This window comes from Xiphophorus couchianus, chromosome 2 (genome assembly GCF_001444195.1).
Source record: "Xiphophorus couchianus chromosome 2, X_couchianus-1.0, whole genome shotgun sequence".
Lineage (NCBI taxonomy): Eukaryota > Metazoa > Chordata > Actinopteri > Cyprinodontiformes > Poeciliidae > Xiphophorus > Xiphophorus couchianus.
Window position 1 is genome coordinate 306,102 of NC_040229.1, and position 18,716 is coordinate 324,817.

The 18,716-nt window shown below is 35.3% G+C and overlaps 1 protein-coding gene and 1 long non-coding RNA gene across 2 annotated transcripts; both read left to right on the top strand.

Moving 5' to 3' along the window:
* Positions 1-400: 400 nt before the first annotated feature.
* Positions 401-13,339, top strand: ppp1cab (protein phosphatase 1, catalytic subunit, alpha isozyme b). Its single transcript, XM_028037333.1, has 7 exons — positions 401-804; positions 2,266-2,397; positions 5,332-5,562; positions 8,497-8,601; positions 9,911-10,134; positions 11,716-11,850; positions 12,532-13,339. Exons 1-7 carry the CDS (start codon positions 750-752, stop codon positions 12,625-12,627), a joined length of 978 nt encoding a protein of 325 aa, XP_027893134.1. The 5' UTR covers positions 401-749; the 3' UTR covers positions 12,628-13,339.
* A 738-nt stretch (positions 13,340-14,077) lies between these two features.
* LOC114156831 (uncharacterized) lies at positions 14,078-18,253 on the top strand. Its single transcript, XR_003598025.1, has 2 exons — positions 14,078-16,124; positions 17,909-18,253. It is a non-coding gene; the product is annotated as an uncharacterized LOC114156831 (long non-coding RNA).
* Positions 18,254-18,716: the final 463 nt, after the last annotated feature.

Below are 18,716 nucleotides of genomic sequence, written 5' to 3' on the forward strand. Positions count from 1 at the left end.
CCTAATGCTGTTTGTAAAATAACTTAGATGTTTTTTCAAACCAATGTAATGGTTCCCACAAGAGTTCTGGGAACTGGGAACTTCTTACACATGTTAAATTAAATTTTCAACTATAAAAAATTACCTTTCAGATCTGAATAAATGTTATTGTTTAAAACTAATACAATGATCAAAAATTTGTCATAAATGCTGTTTTGATTATATGACACCACAGCCTACCTTATATACCAAGAACGACTACTCGTTCTTTTTTTATTGTAACGTTAAGATAACCAAATGCTGACATACTTCGAATACAGCCAATCCAGGGGAGGAGATAAGGCACTAGATCCCGCCTACATGTGAAAACTAACCAATCGCAGCGCAAAAACAGTCTTACCACTTCCGTTCAACGTCGCTTTGAGCTAACGCTCTTCTAGCCTTTTTTTGTCGATGGCATGCTGCTAGTAGCTGCGGCATAAACGGGGCTGTCACGGGAAAAATACTGACATTTAAAAGCTAATTGGAATATTTACTAAAAATATATTGACAATTTATTATTTTTGCAGCACATGTCAGCCATCACATCCTCATTAATTGAACTCCCGGCCTCAGACTTTGAGGTTGACAATTTTCCCCCAAGGTTAGTAAGCTAGCGCGCTAACGACAGCCGATTAAAGTAGTTAGGCTAACAGTAACTCGGTAGCCACTTTAAGCCGCCGCATCTTTATCTCATCGATTACTCCAAGATCCAAAAATAGGGTAATAAAATGGCGGAAGCCGACAAGTTGAACATCGACTCCATTATACAGCGCCTGCTCGAAGGTAAGACTCAGAATATACATTTATCCGCACATAGGTGCCATTTTAGCGAACAGGGAAGCCGCCAATGCTAGGCGAGTTGCTCATCTTTAGCGTCTTGCAAACGAAGCTGAACATTTAAATTGTGCAGCATCAGCTTGGTTTGATCATCCCTATTTCTAACATTTAAAACCTGCCCCCCCCCCCCCCCCCCCCCCCCCCCCTAACTTTGACACTTTAAGGAAAGAATGGATGCGTTATCTCAGATTTGGCCAAAAATGTAAACTTTGAGCCGAGATAATGCCTCCCGTGTTCCAATGTATTTTTTGAAATGTTGAATTTGCTCGCATTTCTTTCCAAATTATCTTTGATAATCTAAAAGGTGGGCATTTTGAATAGCTAAAATAAAAAAATAACAGTAATCAAAAAGTGTGCATAAATGTAGGCATATTAACGTTTTTGAAACGATTATTTTTGAAATGGTGTTTATTTTCACACAATTTCATCCTATTTGTAGGTTAGAAATTAGAGGTTAACAAATCAGGCTTCCTGAGTGATTCAAATGTTTGGTTTTCTTTGAGTTCTGACTCGTCGAGTTTAAATTTTGTTTTTTTATTTTTTAAAAAGCATAATACATAAGAGACTCAAATGTGTCACTGGTTCTAAGATAGAGGTGGAAGACTTTATTTAATCTGAAAATTAATAAATTACAAGATTTGTTAAAGCAAATGCATCTAATCAATCCAATCGTAGCTGATTTGTTTTTAAATTAAACTACAAAAAATTGATTGACTCTATCAGAATGTAAGATAAAAAATTATTAAACATGTTTAATAGTTGCTGATATTAGGCTGTTTGGAAGATTATGTTTAAGCAAATTAACTAATATCAAAAATGTTTTTATATACTCTTGAATTGTATTGCAAAAATGGTGGGTGCTAAAATATAAATCTATATTATTTTTGCATATGAAAAAAATTATTTCGATTTTTTAAATAAATCCATTGGAAAATGAAGCAGTTTTGCCTTTTTTACCTTAATTTTGTATAGCAGCACCTTCTTTGTTGAACAATCGATTTTTCTGCCAATTAATCGATTGTTATAGCGATTAATCGGAATTTATAAATCCCACATTCTGTAGAGTTTTCATTTTACCACTTACACCTTTTTAAAAAGACATTCAGTCCTTTCCTGTTGTTTTTTTTTTTTGGCAATTTCTTCTCTAATATTTCCACAATTATTGATTGAGAAATCTGAAAATTGTCTTTTAAAACAGACTAAAATATTAGCTGCATTCACAGTTCAGAAATTCTTGTAAAAATTACAGTATAAAACTGTAACTTTTAAAAGTACAGATGGAATAGTCAGTACCAATGGTTTGCATTTTTGGGCACAAAATGAATATTTAAATTCAGACGATTAACAGTAATAATCATTGTTTTTCCTTTGATGTACCTTTTGTTCTGCTTTGTTTTATCTGCAAAGTGAAAGGATCCAGACCCGGTAAAAACGTTCAGCTGACAGAGAATGAAATCCGCGGCCTCTGCCTGAAGTCTCGGGAGATTTTCCTCAGCCAGCCAATCCTGCTAGAACTGGAGGCACCTCTCAAGATTTGTGGTGAGCCTCGGGGTCAAGGGTCATCTTCAAGTGTATTTTCACACACTAGAGTTTGGGAGGACAGTTGTTGTAGCTCTGTGGATTATTTTAACATTATGGTGAATTCTCTAAAGAGGTGGAAAACTGTTGCAGAGCTGCAACTAACGATTATTTTAGTAGTTAATCTCTATTATTCTGATGATTAATTGATTGTTTTGGTGATTAATCGATTAATCAGGGTTTAAAATGGCACTTTCTACATATTTTTCATTTAGCCACTTAAGTCTTTTTCTGTGCTGTTTTAGAAATAAATTAAAAGATGCAAATAAACAAATGAATTCCCTTTTAAATAAGAAAATAAACATTTTATTGCCTAAGATGCAGTAATTTAGCAGTCCTTTAGTAAATCTGAACCGGATGAAGCTAAAACTGCCACCTGAGGAGTTTTGGCCAAAACATTTTTATAGTAAAAGGCATTTTTATCTTAAATGCAAAATATATGCATTTTTATACACTTTTGGTTTAACGTTTGCTCTCAATATGTTGATTCTTTCCCCAGTAAATGGTCTTTTTTTTTGCCTGTATTCCAGTTAACGATTAATTGCAGACAGTTTCAATAATTGATTAATCATGACTAATTTGATTAATCATTTCAGCTCTAACAGTTGCAGGATTTAATAAGCGTTTGGATTTGACTTTTTCTTATTAAAAGCGTGCAGAGATTTATTTATTTTTTGTTGCCTTGCCACTGCTGTTTTGCAGTGCGAGTCTCCTTGGACTTGTTTTCCTGAGTCGTTGTGCTGATGACACCATTCAGTGTTGCTTCATAGGAACAGTGTGTGGAGTTCAGAAAGTGACCGAGTTTGCAGTACTCTGCAGAAAACGGAGGGGAAAAAATCACTACAGTACGGCTGCAACTAATGATTATTTTAGTAATCATTTATTCTAATGATTAATTGATTAATCGTCTAGATAATGTGGATCTTTCTGCAGATTTTTTATTTAACTTCTTAAGCTTTTTTAATACAACATTAAAAATGCAATTAAACAAATTCATAAATTTTTACACAAGAAAATAAATAATTCATTGCTTAAAATGCAATAAATGGCTCAGCAAATATGGGAGAACATGTTTACCGAGAAAATGTTTTCTTTATCTTAAAAGCAAACTGTGTACAATTTTGTACAGTTTAATTACAATTTTAACTGTTATTTCAGCCCTTTTTTATTAATGTATACTCCAGTTGATGATTAATCGATTACTAAATTAGTCAACGATTATTTCAACAGTTTATTAATCACGAATAATCGTTTCTGCCCTAGATTACAACACTAAATTCAGGCTCACATCTTGAGTTTTTTCTGCTGAAAATCAACAGATAATTGAATATTTTGTTAAATATTGGTTGGTGTGAAAAATGAAACCCAAAGAAAAAAAGCTAAATGGTTGAACCTTTAGCTTTTTTTAGTCAGACAGGATAATCACACTTTTAACCACTTTGCTGTTTGTTCTTTTAAATGTAAAGTTGTTTAATGTCTGTCGACCAATAATTACCGCTGCATTATAGCCAGGAGTTTAATTTTACGTTTTGGCTGAAAAGTAATAAGGATTTAATGTTTTTAGGTTTAAAAAGTGGCACAAAGTTTGGTTTGTCCATCTGTTCTAGTTTAGTTTAGTTTTTCTTATTTGAGCTATAAAAACATTTTTTTGTCTAAACTCTGCAACAAAAACGGGACACAAGGTCACTCTGTTTTTTAAGCTGCTTTGAGTAAAAGCTGCTGCATGTTTGAGATTCTAATTACGACAGTATGCTAAAGAATGAAGAAACATGCTTGATAAATTTGGTTCTATTTAACATTTTTTAAATTATTTTAAGATTTTGTCACCCTCAAAGATGAAAAACAAGCAGTCTGTGTGCATCAACCATTTCTGCTTCCATGACAAGTTTTTTGATAGAGAAAATGGAAAACTAGAAATCCAAACGGTATCTTTTTGAGAGGATTTGGGGGCCTTTCATTAATTTTATTAAGGACTTAGACTTGACACAGGGTTTGTTTGAGTTCTGATTTGCCAGAATCTGTGGTGTGCCATGTTGTATAGATGTGTATAATTATATCTGACCAATTTGTAATCTGTGAGGATACCCCAGTTTTTGAGAAGCTGTGTTCTTTGTTTTGTTTTTTACTTTTTATTATTATTATTATTATTTATTATTATTATTATTATTTTTTGTTTTATTTTATTTCTCTGGGTTGAGTAAAATAATTACTGTCATGTAACAACTACAAAGAGAACCTGTTCAAATAACTACATGCTTGTATTTCCAAAGTGTAAAAACTCAATAAAAATATGTTGGTAAAAAAAAAAAAGGAAAACTATCAATCCTGACAATAAGGACAGTTTCAGTTTTTTAAAAAACATTAGATTTTATTGTAAATCAAAATTCTTCAAATTCTTATAAGAAACTTATCACAATAACTTTTTATTGAAAAACATGAGTTGTTTTTTGTTTTTCAAAATTAGCAATAAATAAATTTATTTTTGTAATTTCAGTCAACGCAATAAAAGCACAGATAATGTTAAAAGGGAGTTGTTTTTGTCTACGTGACCCCGTACTTGCTCAGCATGAAGTCTGGGCTTCCTCAGATGGAAATCTTTGAATTTTATGGATTAATTTTATTTTAGTAATTATATCTGTTTCTCTCTATCTGCCTCTGAATGACTGTTGTGAGTCAAAATTTAATTAAAGTCAAGCTCAGAACTATGGAGGACCAAAATGGACGTAATTAAAAATAAAAGCAGAAAATTGTTTTCGTCGGAGGCAAAACAAAATGTATACATTTCTTGACAAAACCGCACATATAAAGAAAAGGCTACACAAAATGGATATATTTCTGTTTTTATTGTTGTCATTTTCGGTCTTCCATACGATCCTGCTCTTTCCATCTCTCCAGGCGATGTTCATGGGCAGTACTACGACCTTCTGAGGCTGTTTGAATATGGAGGCTTCCCACCAGAGAGCAACTACCTGTTCCTGGGCGACTATGTGGACAGAGGGAAGCAGTCGCTGGAGACCATCTGCCTCCTGCTGGCCTACAAGATCAAATACCCAGAAAACTTCTTCCTGCTGAGGGGAAACCACGAGTGCGCCTCCATTAACAGAATATACGGCTTCTATGATGAGTGTAAGTCAGAAAAAATTCTAACTCTATTTGTTTATCCACTGCATAAGAAGACATTTGGTTTGGTAGTGCTTATTGAAATCAATCAATCAATCAATCAATCAAATTTTATTTGTATAGCACATTTCAGCAGCAAGGCATTTCAAAGTGCTTTACATCATTACAAACACAGAAACACAATGCAACATAGAATCAAAAACAAAGCATTAAGTCAAGTTCCATCAATAAATTTGTAATTGATTACATTTCAAATACAATTCTAAACAGGTGGGTTTTTAGTTGAGATTTAAAAGAAGTCAGTGTTTCAGCTGTTTTACAGTTTTCTGGAAGTTTGTTCCAAATTTGTGGTGCATAGATGCTGAAAGCTGCTTCTCCTCGTTTGGTTCTGGTTCTGGGGATGCAGAGCAAGTATTCATTCCCCTTAAACCTTTTTTACATTGTGTATCAATGTAATCAATTTATTCACGTTCAACAGAAAGTAATCTAAACATCCAGTAATTAATCCTAATCAGTAAAATATATTCACGTTTGTTTCCTTATTTTAGCAGCTTTTCTGTGCGTGTTTGTTTTTTGTTAATCAGGTGCTTGAAATGTTTGAAAATGTTTTAATTTCTATTACGTGTTTTCAAGGTTGATATCTGTCCTTGAAAGTTCCTGATATTCAGCCTGCACAGTTTTGTGATAAAGTGCAATCTACCATTTGATTAAAAGCATACATTTCGAAAATGTTATTTACAGTTGAAACCAGATATTTAATGGTAATTTAAAAAAAAAAAAAAAATTCTCACTGTTTGAACTTAAATCTGACTAAACCTTTATTGTTTTAAGTTATTATCGCCAACATTATTTTTATTTGCTAAACTCCAGAAAACTTTTAAAATATTTTAAGTAACTTTTTCAGACCAGTGAGTAGGCCTGTCGCGATAAACGATAAATCGATTAATCGTACGATAAATTAAAACTATCGACGTCATTTCAATTATCGGCATTATCGTCTCTTCCGCCCTTTTTCTCTTTCTGTTGATGACACCGAATGAAAAAAGGCTCAACTCCGGTGCTCTCCACTGACCCTCCCTTCCTCATTTCCTTAGTGTAAAGCCCAGCGCACACGACACGATCTTAGAGCTGTCTGCCGATTGTCGGCCCATTTTCAAAACCTGACAGACCACACATTAGCCGACAGAAATCCTAGGTATAACGGTTCGATCGGGTTCGTTCCTGCCGTGTGGTGTCCAACAATGGGCACAAAATAATGGCTACAAGTCCAGTGAACTAATTTTAAAACCAGGTATTAATCAATGCTTTACTACAATCTACCTGCAATGCATGTGGCTAGTGTCAGCGTAAAGTCCTGACTGAATGAAAATCATTAGAACCTGTTTACGTCACGTTAACGAAGAACAGCTGAAAAGTTACCGGGTTTATCAACTGCGGTAGCAATTTCGCTCCAGCTCCTCCTCTTGTCATTTCTATATTCTTTGCATGTTGAATAAACATTAATGTTGTTTCCACATATCATCTCTGATGTCTGCTGGACGGGTTGCTCCGTGTCAGCTGTTTGGGATTCCCCTCCGTAATTTCCCCTCAGAAAACAGAGGAGAATCCTCGCTTTCTGATTGGCTACCTGTCACATTCAACAGGTGTCTTTAAGCTCTCGGTTGGGGAAAACCCCTGATTTAGATCTGAGCGGCAACTACGATCTACCATAACACACCACACAATCTTAGAAAGACCAACGTTTTAAGATTGTTGTAAGGGGAAAAATAGGAGCAAAAAATCATGTAGTGTGAACTATTGCATCAGGTAGTCGATGTGCCCATTTTCTCTATTTAAATCTAATTATTACTGAAGGGCAACATAATATACAGACTTCATAATCTGCACTCTGTTGGTTGAATGCAGTATTTATTTCCACTTTGGCTTTATGTTGTTTAGTTTTTATCAAGTACATTTTTTGTTAATGGAGACTGAGAATCCATTTTGTTTATGTTTTTGGTTGTTTTGTTTATTTTGTTTATCAGCTCCAGTGTTAAATATTCTTTTGAAAATAAAGTGTATCTATCTTTGGCAGGAAATCACATGCATTATTACTTCATTTCCATTAAATCAGTGTAAAAAGGTCTTTAAACAATATTATCGTTTATCGCAATAATTTTTTGAGACAATTAATCGCTCAGCAAAATTTGCTATCGTGACAGGCCTACCAGTTGGTTGTAAAGGGTTTGTGTGTAAGAGTCACATTTCAAAACATAAAATTTTGTTATATTTTACTTTTTTGCCCCTGCTTTGGAATGTAAAATACAATCACCAGACGTATTAATAATTGTAATAAATTATATTATATAATGCTGTACAAAAACTGTTTTCTTTAGTTCATTTGTATTATTTTTCTCTTCAAAGTGTGGTGCTGGAAAAGTATGGAAACTCAACTGAAAAGTGCTTGAATTGTTTCTGTGGAAAAAGTGTATGGCCCAGTCAAAGTACAGACATAAATCCATTTGTAAATGTGTGGCAAGACTTCAAAATGTATTATTTTGTGAAGTTTAAAGTGCTCAGAAATGAACTGACAGACTTGGAAGGTAAAGCTGAGAGCGTGGCTCATCCAATCATACTTACTTTGAGCTGTTTTGCAAAGAAGAACGGCAAAAAGGTGATCATTTTTAAACTTTTTAGACCCAAAATTTGGAATTGTCAGATCCAGTTTCAGAAATCTGCAATCGGTGCACCTTGGTTCTGTTTCACAAACTATTAACTCTGTTTAGCTGTATGCAAATGCAGGCCACACTTCTCAGATTTTATCTGCAAAAGAGAAAAGTGAAGATTACATAATTTTCCCTCCTCTTCTCCATGCAGTCCCACTGAAACGCGTTGTAGTTTGCAGCAATGAAATTATCCAACATTCAGACTTTCTGATGTGTGTTTTTTTTTCTCTCACAGGTAAAAGGCGATACAACATAAAGCTGTGGAAGACCTTCACCGACTGCTTCAACTGTTTGCCCGTCGCAGCCATCGTTGACGAGAAGATCTTCTGTTGCCATGGAGGTATCCTCCTCTCCCCGTAACTCGTCTCTCATCTCTGCTGTGTTGTTTCCGTCGCAGCCAAACGAGCATAAAATTCACTCTACAGTATTTATGTCCCGTTTTCAGAGAGTCAGTGTTTGGCTACTTAGGTTGATTTTTATCCTACTCTTATTAGGATTTACATTTGGAAAACATCCGATAAAACATTTAAGGATCTGGAGAATGTTGTAGGTAATCACTCAACACATCCGCTGAGAATAAATATTAGTGTTTCACAGTGAATATGTGTGTTTGTAGGTTTAGAGAAATAAAAAGCATGTGAAAGTGGGCTCAGACAAAATGGCGGCGTCGAGTGAAAATATGTAAACACAGACTGCTGATCTGTAAACTCTGGTTACATAAGAGAGAGTGAACACATGAAGGAGCTTTACCTTGCAGAAGGACGACGATGGAGCTTAAATCTAAATCTGGTTTAATCTCTTTCTTAGTTTGCAGAATTAAATTCAAAAGTTAGTTTTGTTCTGGGTATATGCAGGGATTTCTTTCACATTTTTGCTCCTTTTGAAGAAAAATAATTATTGATCAATTATACCTCTGATCTAGTTCAGAGGTCTTCATTGTGGGGGTCGCGACCCATAGGAGGGTCGTGGAGAAACTTCATGGCGGTCGTGCAATTTCTGATTGAGAATTTTCTTGTATATATTTTTCTATTCAAAGTTAAGTCTTTAAATAACTAACATGAATCCAACTTGAAACAAATATAAAAAATAATGAATATCAGTCAGAAATTCACAGATTTAATGATCAAAAATCAGTTTATGTAAAAAGTTCTGGACTTCATGCTAAATAACAGCTTGTTGAATGGTTAGGGTTATTTGTCTGCATGCTCCATTTAATGGTTAATTACTAAAGTGGTGGACGATTACTTCCATAACTTAATCGCTTTAGCCTAAATAAATATATGCAAACAAAAGGTTGTTTTTTTTATTTTAAATGTTAAACGTCTGTATATATTATACAGTTTTGGCTGAGTTACTGCTCTGAAGATGACATCTGGTCAGAAAATTACCCTTTTTTTTGAGTCTGTACACTTAATTGATTACAGAATCGGTTGACGATTGTTCCAATCATCGATTAATCGCAATTAATTCAATTAATCATTTTGGCCCATGCTTACATTTATTGAATTTTTTAAGTTTCCACTGATCCCTAGTGCTTAAATAGTGTCATCGATGTGGAACTGGTTCAGTTTCTTACACTTTAAATCCAAAATATTGGTATATTTTCTGCTGATTCTGCCGTTTTTAACCTTTGCGTTGTTGGTGTTTAGGCCTTTCCCCGGACCTCCAGTCCATGGAGCAGGTCAGGAGGGTCATGCGTCCCACCGACGTGCCCGACCAGGGCCTCCTCTGCGACCTGCTGTGGGCCGACCCGGACAAGGACGTGCTGGGCTGGGGCGAGAACGACCGCGGCGTCTCCTTCACCTTCGGCGCAGACGTGGTCACCAAGTTCCTCCACAGACACGACATGGACCTGATTTGTCGAGCCCATCAGGTCGGTGTGGAGAGTTAATTTTTTAATGAGAGATGTCAGCAAAAGCAAAACCAGAGCGACTTGTTCTTCAGCTGAATTGATTATTATTTGTATTTGGTTATAGAAAGGAATGTTTTTATTCGAGGTGTGTTCAGCTTGTTGGAACCTGTTTCTGCGAGGCGAGGCTCTCGCTGCGCTCATGTTGTTCCTATCGGCTGTGAACTTCCTCTCTGAATTCTCAGCAAGCTGGTTGATGACTTTCAAATATTTTGTGGAAGTGCATCAGGTGGAACTTCTCAAAAAACAACAATAAAAGCTGAAGCTCAGTTATACTTCTCTCCATGTTGTAAATATTAGCTATTGATTTCTGTTAGTTTACGGTTGTAGATTGTACATAAATCTTATATTGTTAATATTGCTATACTTGTATTTTTGTCTGATTTATTTTAATATCTTTACTGGTTTCCCTTCCTACCTACTCTCCAATTAAAAACATTTTCCTACCTTTATTAGGGCTTAATTAATCGGCTTGATCGTGATTAATCAGTTCAATCGTGATTAATTGATTGTTAAAATAATGGTCAACTAATTTGGAGTATACAGATATTTAAAAGTAAAACTGTACTATTTTATTTAAAAAAAAGAACAGCACAGTCAGAGCAACAATTAAGCCAAAACTGAACAAAAATATAAACATTTTGCAATTAAGATGAAAAACTTTCTTTGTCTGTAAATGTGTTCTACACAGAAATCCTAAAGTGGTGGATTATGCTTCACCTGGTTCAAACTCCTATTAAACACCTTTTTCTATCCAATTATTAATTAGTCCATCTAAAAAAATAATCAGCCCTACACTGTATTGATATTAAGTCGAACAGAAAGGGCTGAGCTTTTTACATGTTGATTTTATTTTATTTTTTAAGGTTTTTTGGCTGCAGATGCTACAAATGATCAAGAGTACACTAAAGGAATAATATGTTGCTGCGTTATAGGCAATAAAATGTTTTTCTCATTTAGGAAAGGAATTGAATTATTTATTAGCATTTTTAATGTAGTTTTAATACTGTACATAATAAGCCAAAGCGGTTGAAAATTTGGTATAATGTGCAAATTTTTTACTTGATTAATCGTCGGAACAATTGATTTATCGACACAACAGTCAATTAATAGTAAGAATAATAAATTAATCGGTAGAACAATCGTTTATTTTTCTGAAAAATCGATTAATCGTTGGAATTGTTGATTAATCTTTGGGTAAATCGATTAATCATCTGTCAATAGAATAACCGATTACTCAGATAATTGTTAGCCGTATCCGAAGCATCGTTAATAGTATAAAATTTTCTCTAGATCTTAAAATCTTTGTTGGAATCAGTGATAAACGTATGTTAGCGTCTTGAAGGAGCGGTTTAACTACGACCTGAACTATTGAGAGTTTGGGGAGGAGAGAACAAATTTTATTTTTTTCAATTCTTTTTTATCAATTTCTTTCCTTTTTTGTGTATTATTATTTTTGTTTAAAAAACACATTTTTATTAGTTTTTATTTTTCCTGCCTCCCTCACTCTGCTGTGTTTTGACCGTCTCCTGCGTGTGTTTTCAGGTGGTTGAGGACGGTTATGAGTTCTTTGCTAAGCGCCAGCTGGTGACGCTGTTTTCAGCCCCAAACTACTGCGGGGAGTTCGACAACGCAGGGGCCATGATGAGCGTAGACGAGACCCTCATGTGTTCATTCCAGGTGAGCATTACACCTGAATCTTTGAAAATGATCACAGCGCTTAAAAAGTAAAATCTACAATATTTTCATAACTAACTCGATTTTCAATTTTAATAAATTTTTAGTCTCTTGTAAAGAAAGTACAAATGACAGACGGAGTATTAGGGCCACAAGAAATTTATGTTTAATGGTGAGAATGAAATCATAACAGGATGTCCTTAAAAAAACCTTAAATTCACATATCTAAAAATTAGGCTTTAAAAGTAGTTTGGCCTTAAATCACAGGTCTCAAATTGTGTCTTTACAGAACTATTTAATTGTATATTATATATTTTTTCCTAACTGGACTATTCTGTCAAGACATCTACATTGCAAGATGCAGGCTAGCTAACTAGCTAGCTCTTTTCACACATCATTCATTAAAATTTAATGTTTTTTTATCTTTACAATGTGTTCTTGCATTATTATTATGTCTTTACCATCATATTACTTAAAAATTGTCTCAAAACAACATTATCGTTATCACAATAATTTCTGGAACAATTTATTGTCCAGCAAAATTTAGCGTTGCAACCCTACCGATACCGATTTTGATATTTTTCTATTCCCAATATTGGGACTGATACAGATATTAATATCTATAGAAAACACATTACTTTCTCTGTTTATTAGTAGTTTCCTGATGTTTTTTTTCTGCAACAGATCCTGAAACCCGCCGATAAGAAGCTGTTCTACGGCGGCGGAGGCGGCTTGGGCTCCGGCCGCCCCGTCACTCCTCCCAGGAAAGCTAAGAAATGACAGCAGTAGTTTGCTTTTCGACCTCCGGCCCATCCCTCCTGCCCTCTCTACCTCTCTTCTCCTTTATTCCACCAAACAGCCAGAAATCAAACCTATACCCAGGGCTTTTTTTTTGTTTTGTTTTTCTTCCTTTTTTATCTGTACTTCTTAAAACATTTAATGTAATGGATTGTCTGAGTGAGTGCGTGCGTGCGTGCGCGGACTATAAACTTGTCTCGTCTGCAGGTGAGCATTAAAATCACATGTACATTTTTGCAAATTTATTGAAAGGTTTATACTTTCCCCTTGCTCTGACCGCGTTGAAACCACAGGGTCGGTCTCTATGGCAACCAGACTGAAATCGCAGGGGTTTTTTGGGAGACAGGTTGCTGTCATGGCGGCTTTGGCAGCATACTTGTAGAGAGTAAGAGGGGGGAGGCGTGTTTTGTTTTCCCTGTTTCTGTACTGTAAAATCTCAAACACAGGTGTGTGTGTGTGTGTGTGTGTTTCGTGTCTTGCTTATTTTGCTGTGAGGAGTTGCATCATTTCCAAGCAAGAACACAGCGACACACACACGCACAAACACAAATGACTCGTCAGATTCATATGAGCCAGAGCTGTAAAAACCCCCCATACAGTTTAGGTTTGTACAGATTTGATTACTTGAAAGAGATTTTTTGTGAATTCGTTTTGTAGTCTTTCATCGAGTTGACCAATAAACCGAGAATCTGAACTGCTGTGTCTCCCTCTTCTTCTGTATTTGTGTAATTATCAGTTTTACATTGAACCCTCGCTTTGTTTCAGGAATTAAACTGTAAATTATTCACTGATTTGAGCATTTTTGTTTCTTCTAATATATTAAAGCAGGATTTCTGCGCATCCTTAAAAAGTCTTAATTTCATCTATCTAAAAATAAAATGTCTTAAATTTATTAGAAAATTTTGAAATTTACCTTAAATACTGCTAATCACAGGTTTTGAATTTTGTTGTTTAATCTCATTCTATATAGTCTATTTTTCTGTCAGGCAAATCTTTATTACATCCTGTGACTCGAGGTAATTGAGGCTACTGCTAAAATAACAGCTAGCTGTTAATTTATTAGCATTTAGAAATGTGCCAATAAACTGGCAGTTGAGGCTATCACTACACTTAGCAGATAATTAGCTGCTAGTTAGCAGCTAATTGGTTGCTAAAGTAGCTAACTAGCTATTTTCAACTACTTAGCTGAAGGCAATTATTTGCTGAAGTACTTTGACAAACTTCAAACTGCTTTCACAGTACTTTAAATTAGCGACTTTAGCAGCTAATCAGTTAGTGATACCAGTTTGTTAGCACCTTATCAGTGCTAATAAACCCTTGTTGGCTGACTAGCTAGCTAGTTTTTTGTGCCCATCTTTGGTAAATGTAGTTTGTTGGCTGGACATTGTAGATCATCGCCACTGGATTATTTTTATTGCCGTATGATGCTACGTGCACTCTGCACAAAAAAAGCTTGGTACTACAACATAAAATATGCAATTTTCTTTTGCACAGGTCTTAAATTTCATTCATGTTTTGTCTGTCATGGCTAGAGTTTGTACATATAATACAAACAAATACAATATTGTTCAAAGGGATCAGTCAGGAGAAGGACTCCAAAAAAATGCACGTCACAGAATAAAGTGAAGACAGATGTGAGTAAATTGATTAAATAAGTTATAGTAGTTACATTGGGAAACATGTTTCTTCATGATGCGTCTCCCAGAAAAGGTGCAAATTGTTTTCAAACCTGATTTACCCCAATTTTTTTACATCACAAAATGAAGAATCTAATGTTTAAGTGTTTTCTACTAGCTAAGGTTAGCTAAGGTTTGTTTATTGGGTGTAAATAAAAAGCCACACTTCAGTTTTTTTGTTTTTTTTTTAATCTCCACACAAGGCAAAAAAAGGAACCAAATGAAAAAACACTGGAGGATTGTTTGTATTTGGTGTGTGATGTTTGCTTTTGTCCACAAGGTGGCAGTGTCAATGAATAAATTAATCCACTCCCACCAGTACAAGAAATTTAATTTAGCTTCATGTTTTTTTTGACTCTCTAGGTTACGTGTTAAGACGTCCCTAATTTAACTAAATGCAAAAATGTAAAGATTTACTTCGCATGGAGCTGCATTTTTAATAAAAATAATCACAATCTCAAAGTGATTGTTTTTAAAGATAAAACTATTTGATGCTGCCGTTCTTTGCAAAAATGTGGCGTCTTTCTATATTTACTGATTTAAATTAACTCTTGTTTTCTTCTTTGGCATTTCTCCGGCTCTTTTTTTTGCATTCATTCATCTTCCTGTCATCAGCGACCCGGTCAAGACGCTCCGTCCATCACTCTGCCTTCCTTTTACAGGAACACAGAGGTGAGGGGCGACGTGTACTACTGTAGAATGGAGGCTTGAAAAAAGGTCATGAACTCTTTGTCCTTCCTAAGATTGTCATAAAGGTATTTTACAAGTTGAATGATGTTAATTCTGGCCTTTCTTTTACCAATTATTCAATGGAGAATTTATGAATTTCAAATATTTCACATTTTTACTTATTTATTTGTATTTTGAAGCTCACTGTTCGCAAAAATCTCAAATTTTTTCTCTATTTTTGCCTTTTTTTAAGTTTACTGGGGGACTTTTGGGTTAAATCTGTGCTGCTCGGTGAGCTTTGAGGTCCGAATTAATCCTGACCTTGACCTCAGTGAGTCTGTTTACCAGATTAAGATTCACTGGAAAGAGAAAACTCGAGTTTTGCTGCTCCTTCGCTTACAGCTGTGCCTTTGGTTAGGGAAGGTCAGTGGACTTAAAATAGATAAGACATTAAATATGTTTATTTTACAGAGTTCATCTTTCAGATGATACTAAATACTGTACATAGCCATTTATATCGCCTTGCCCGCCTGACACACTGAGCCGTTTTGTAATTTATGACAGCTATTATAAAACTGCACAAGGATTTGGTTAATGACACTCTGGTAACAGAATGGCCCTCATGAAATATAAGCCTCCTGATTCATGGATGTGTGCCAGTCAAAATGGCAAGGCAGATGTTCTTGTGGACGCAAATATTGGTAATTTAATGCTGAACAATGTGTTTTACTGCAACTGCAATTCATCACAGTGATTATTTAATTAAGCTGGAAACATTATTCAGTGGAAAGCCTTGAGTAAATAAAGAAATCACATCAGGGTGTCTGCGCTTCCTTTAAAAATATAAAATTTATGTATCAGAAGTTTATTAAAATTCAAATAAGAACAATAAAAATGTCTCAAACTTTAAAAAATGCAAGTTAGACTTGCATTTGATACGTTTGATGACATTAAAATCTGCGGCGGCTGGACTATTTAAAGTAGACACATTCAATGTTATTGCGTACATCCGGGTATTTCGCGCATGCGCACATTCCTGGAGTGTAGTGGGGGGGCCAAAAAGACGTTTCTTTTACTACCTACGCATAGACACGCTGCCGCGTTATAACAGTTAACAAAATGAAACCCAGAAATGTAAGTAATATTAATTTACATAATATATGGGCAGAAGTTAGCAAAAGTTATGCAGCAAAGCTAACCGTATGTATCTAAACTTCAGGCGCCATTACTGGTCATGTCGGTAAACGAAACCGTTCCGATCAGTCACAAAGATGTTTGTAGCGCCCTTATTTCTAATCCAACTTCAATAAAATATGGCTTAAATTAAAGTAGCATTCTGTATTCTACCAAGATATAATTCTATAAATTGTAGTTTTTTTTTAATTCTTTTGGGACTTTTTTGTTAGTCAAACGTTACATGCGCACGTTCTGTGGTTGATGCTAATGCTAACTTGCTACTAATACACTCTGGCTATTAGAGCCATTGTAGATGGAAAAAAGGACGAGTAAATTTCTGTCCAAAAATTTTTTAATTTTGAGATTAATCTCAGAAATATAGAAGAAAAAATGACATTCTAAACTCAAAATGTTTCTAGAAAAAAAATAGAAACTTTGAGATTTATCTCTGAAAATTTCTAGAAAGAACTTGGAAATTTCTGATTTTGAAAGTTGAAAATTTTCAGATTTTCTGAACTTCCTTCAACAGGTTAGGTAAAACCACCTGATCAAACGTGATGGAGCTCAGCTTGGGTTGCTAGGTAACCGGCTGGGGTTGCTAGGCAAGTGCTGATTTGTGACTTAGCATACACCAAAAAACTTTAACTTGTTGCCAATAACTGCCTGGGTGGGTTTTTAAGTGTTTGGGCTGCTTTTAGAAGCAACAGAAACCCAAATGGAAGTACAAAAAACAAGCAAAAAGTTAATTTTTTATAATAGATCTTTATTCTGATGGAATGTGATGTTATCTTCCCATTTTGAATAGCTAATTGGATAACAGATGACTTGTGACAACAATTTTACAAAGGTTTGATAATTTTGCAAAAAAACCCAGAGAACAATTACTTATTAACCTTATTTAGGATCAGATTGGGTTTTCTAAAAATTTCAGCTGCTCTGTAAATTATTCTCTTTTGCGAGACCTTCAGCTCACCTCGAGTTTCCCAATAAAACACCTCCGGTTTGTAAAATGCAGCGCAAACCAGGTAAGCGACACTCTATTAAAATGATCAACAGTCTTGCGTTCCCTCATCAGCTCCCTCGTGGCTTATATAGTACATCCCTGAGTGCTTGGAATGGTGCGAACAACCAGAACCTTTGCAGTCCTACTGGACACTAATGACACTGTGGAGTTTTAATGAGTCCCAACGTTTCTCTGTGATACGTGGAGGTTTGATTCATGAATCTGAGCTGCAGCGAGGAGCAGACATTCCCACGTAGAAACGCAGCAAAGCTGTTGTGCTGCCACCGCCGACTGCACACTGTCACCTTCTCTATTTATATCTGCAGAGGAATTCTGGATTCAGAGGCTCAGCTGCCACCTCTATTATTACTATTAGCTAATGCTGTAACAAGTACGGAGCTAAAACCAACTTTATGGCTGCTTTATTAATAACCCTAATTATGTCCGCACTGCTGTATAAATCCAATCACTCCGAGAACCTTTTGGCATGCTTTGCATGCGTGAAAAACGATATGCAAGTGCAATCGGGTTCAGTTCTGCTTTGTTTTTACAAAAATAATATCTGCAGTGTAACTGAATTTCACCTACACTTCAAAAAAATGTTATTTAAAAGAGCCAGCCCAACTAATTTGCGATGTTTTGGACCAAATAATTTACTTTACATGATTAAGACTAATGCAAATTTAGAAAATTGCATTAGTTGAAACCAATGGTTTTTTTTCTCTGCTTTTTGCGACAGTAGGCAGACAGGAAAGAGGGCGAGGAGATGCGCCAAAGGTCGCCGGGAGTCGAACCAGCGACATCCGGGTCGAGGACTAAGGCCTCCCAACATGGAGCGTGCTAACCCCCTGCACCACCGCAGCCCGAGAAACCAACTGATGTTCAGTGGTACCTTCACACTACTTAATTAAGTTGATCCAACTCATAAAAAATTAAGTTAGCTCAACAAACATGCTTCATGCTGAAAGAAAGCTATTTAATCGTGTGGAAATCCTTTCCATGATTTAATTACGTTAATTCAAAGACATTTTTTTAAGTTACATTACATTAAGTGTTTTAAGACAGGACTGGGTGAAAGGGTAGAGAGAACACTCAACAATTAGAAAAGGTACAACAGAACTGTATTTTCAAAACCCAGCCACCTTACTGTATTTTCATGCTGTAGTTTTTACAGCCATTTGTTACAGTGCAGTTCTTAAATGCCAATATTGCCCTGCAGAGAAAAACAAATATCTATAGTTTAATGTGCAACTAAAACCGGTTTGAAGTTTTCCCAGGATCACATTGTGTCGCGTGATCTTCCATAATCTCGCGTGATCCCCTGATCTCGCTAGAGCCTCTTCGGAGGGAGATCAATCTGACTATAATGAATCATGTTATCTCAACATGATTAAAATTCATAAACGTTAAGTTGTTGAATTTCTTGTTTATCCAACATGATTTTATCACGTTTTTGTTTGAAACATGAAATTATTTAGTTAAAAGTACATGATATTCTTTTGTTAATGTAACAGCTCCCTAAGTTCATTTTTTTCAGTGTATAGGAA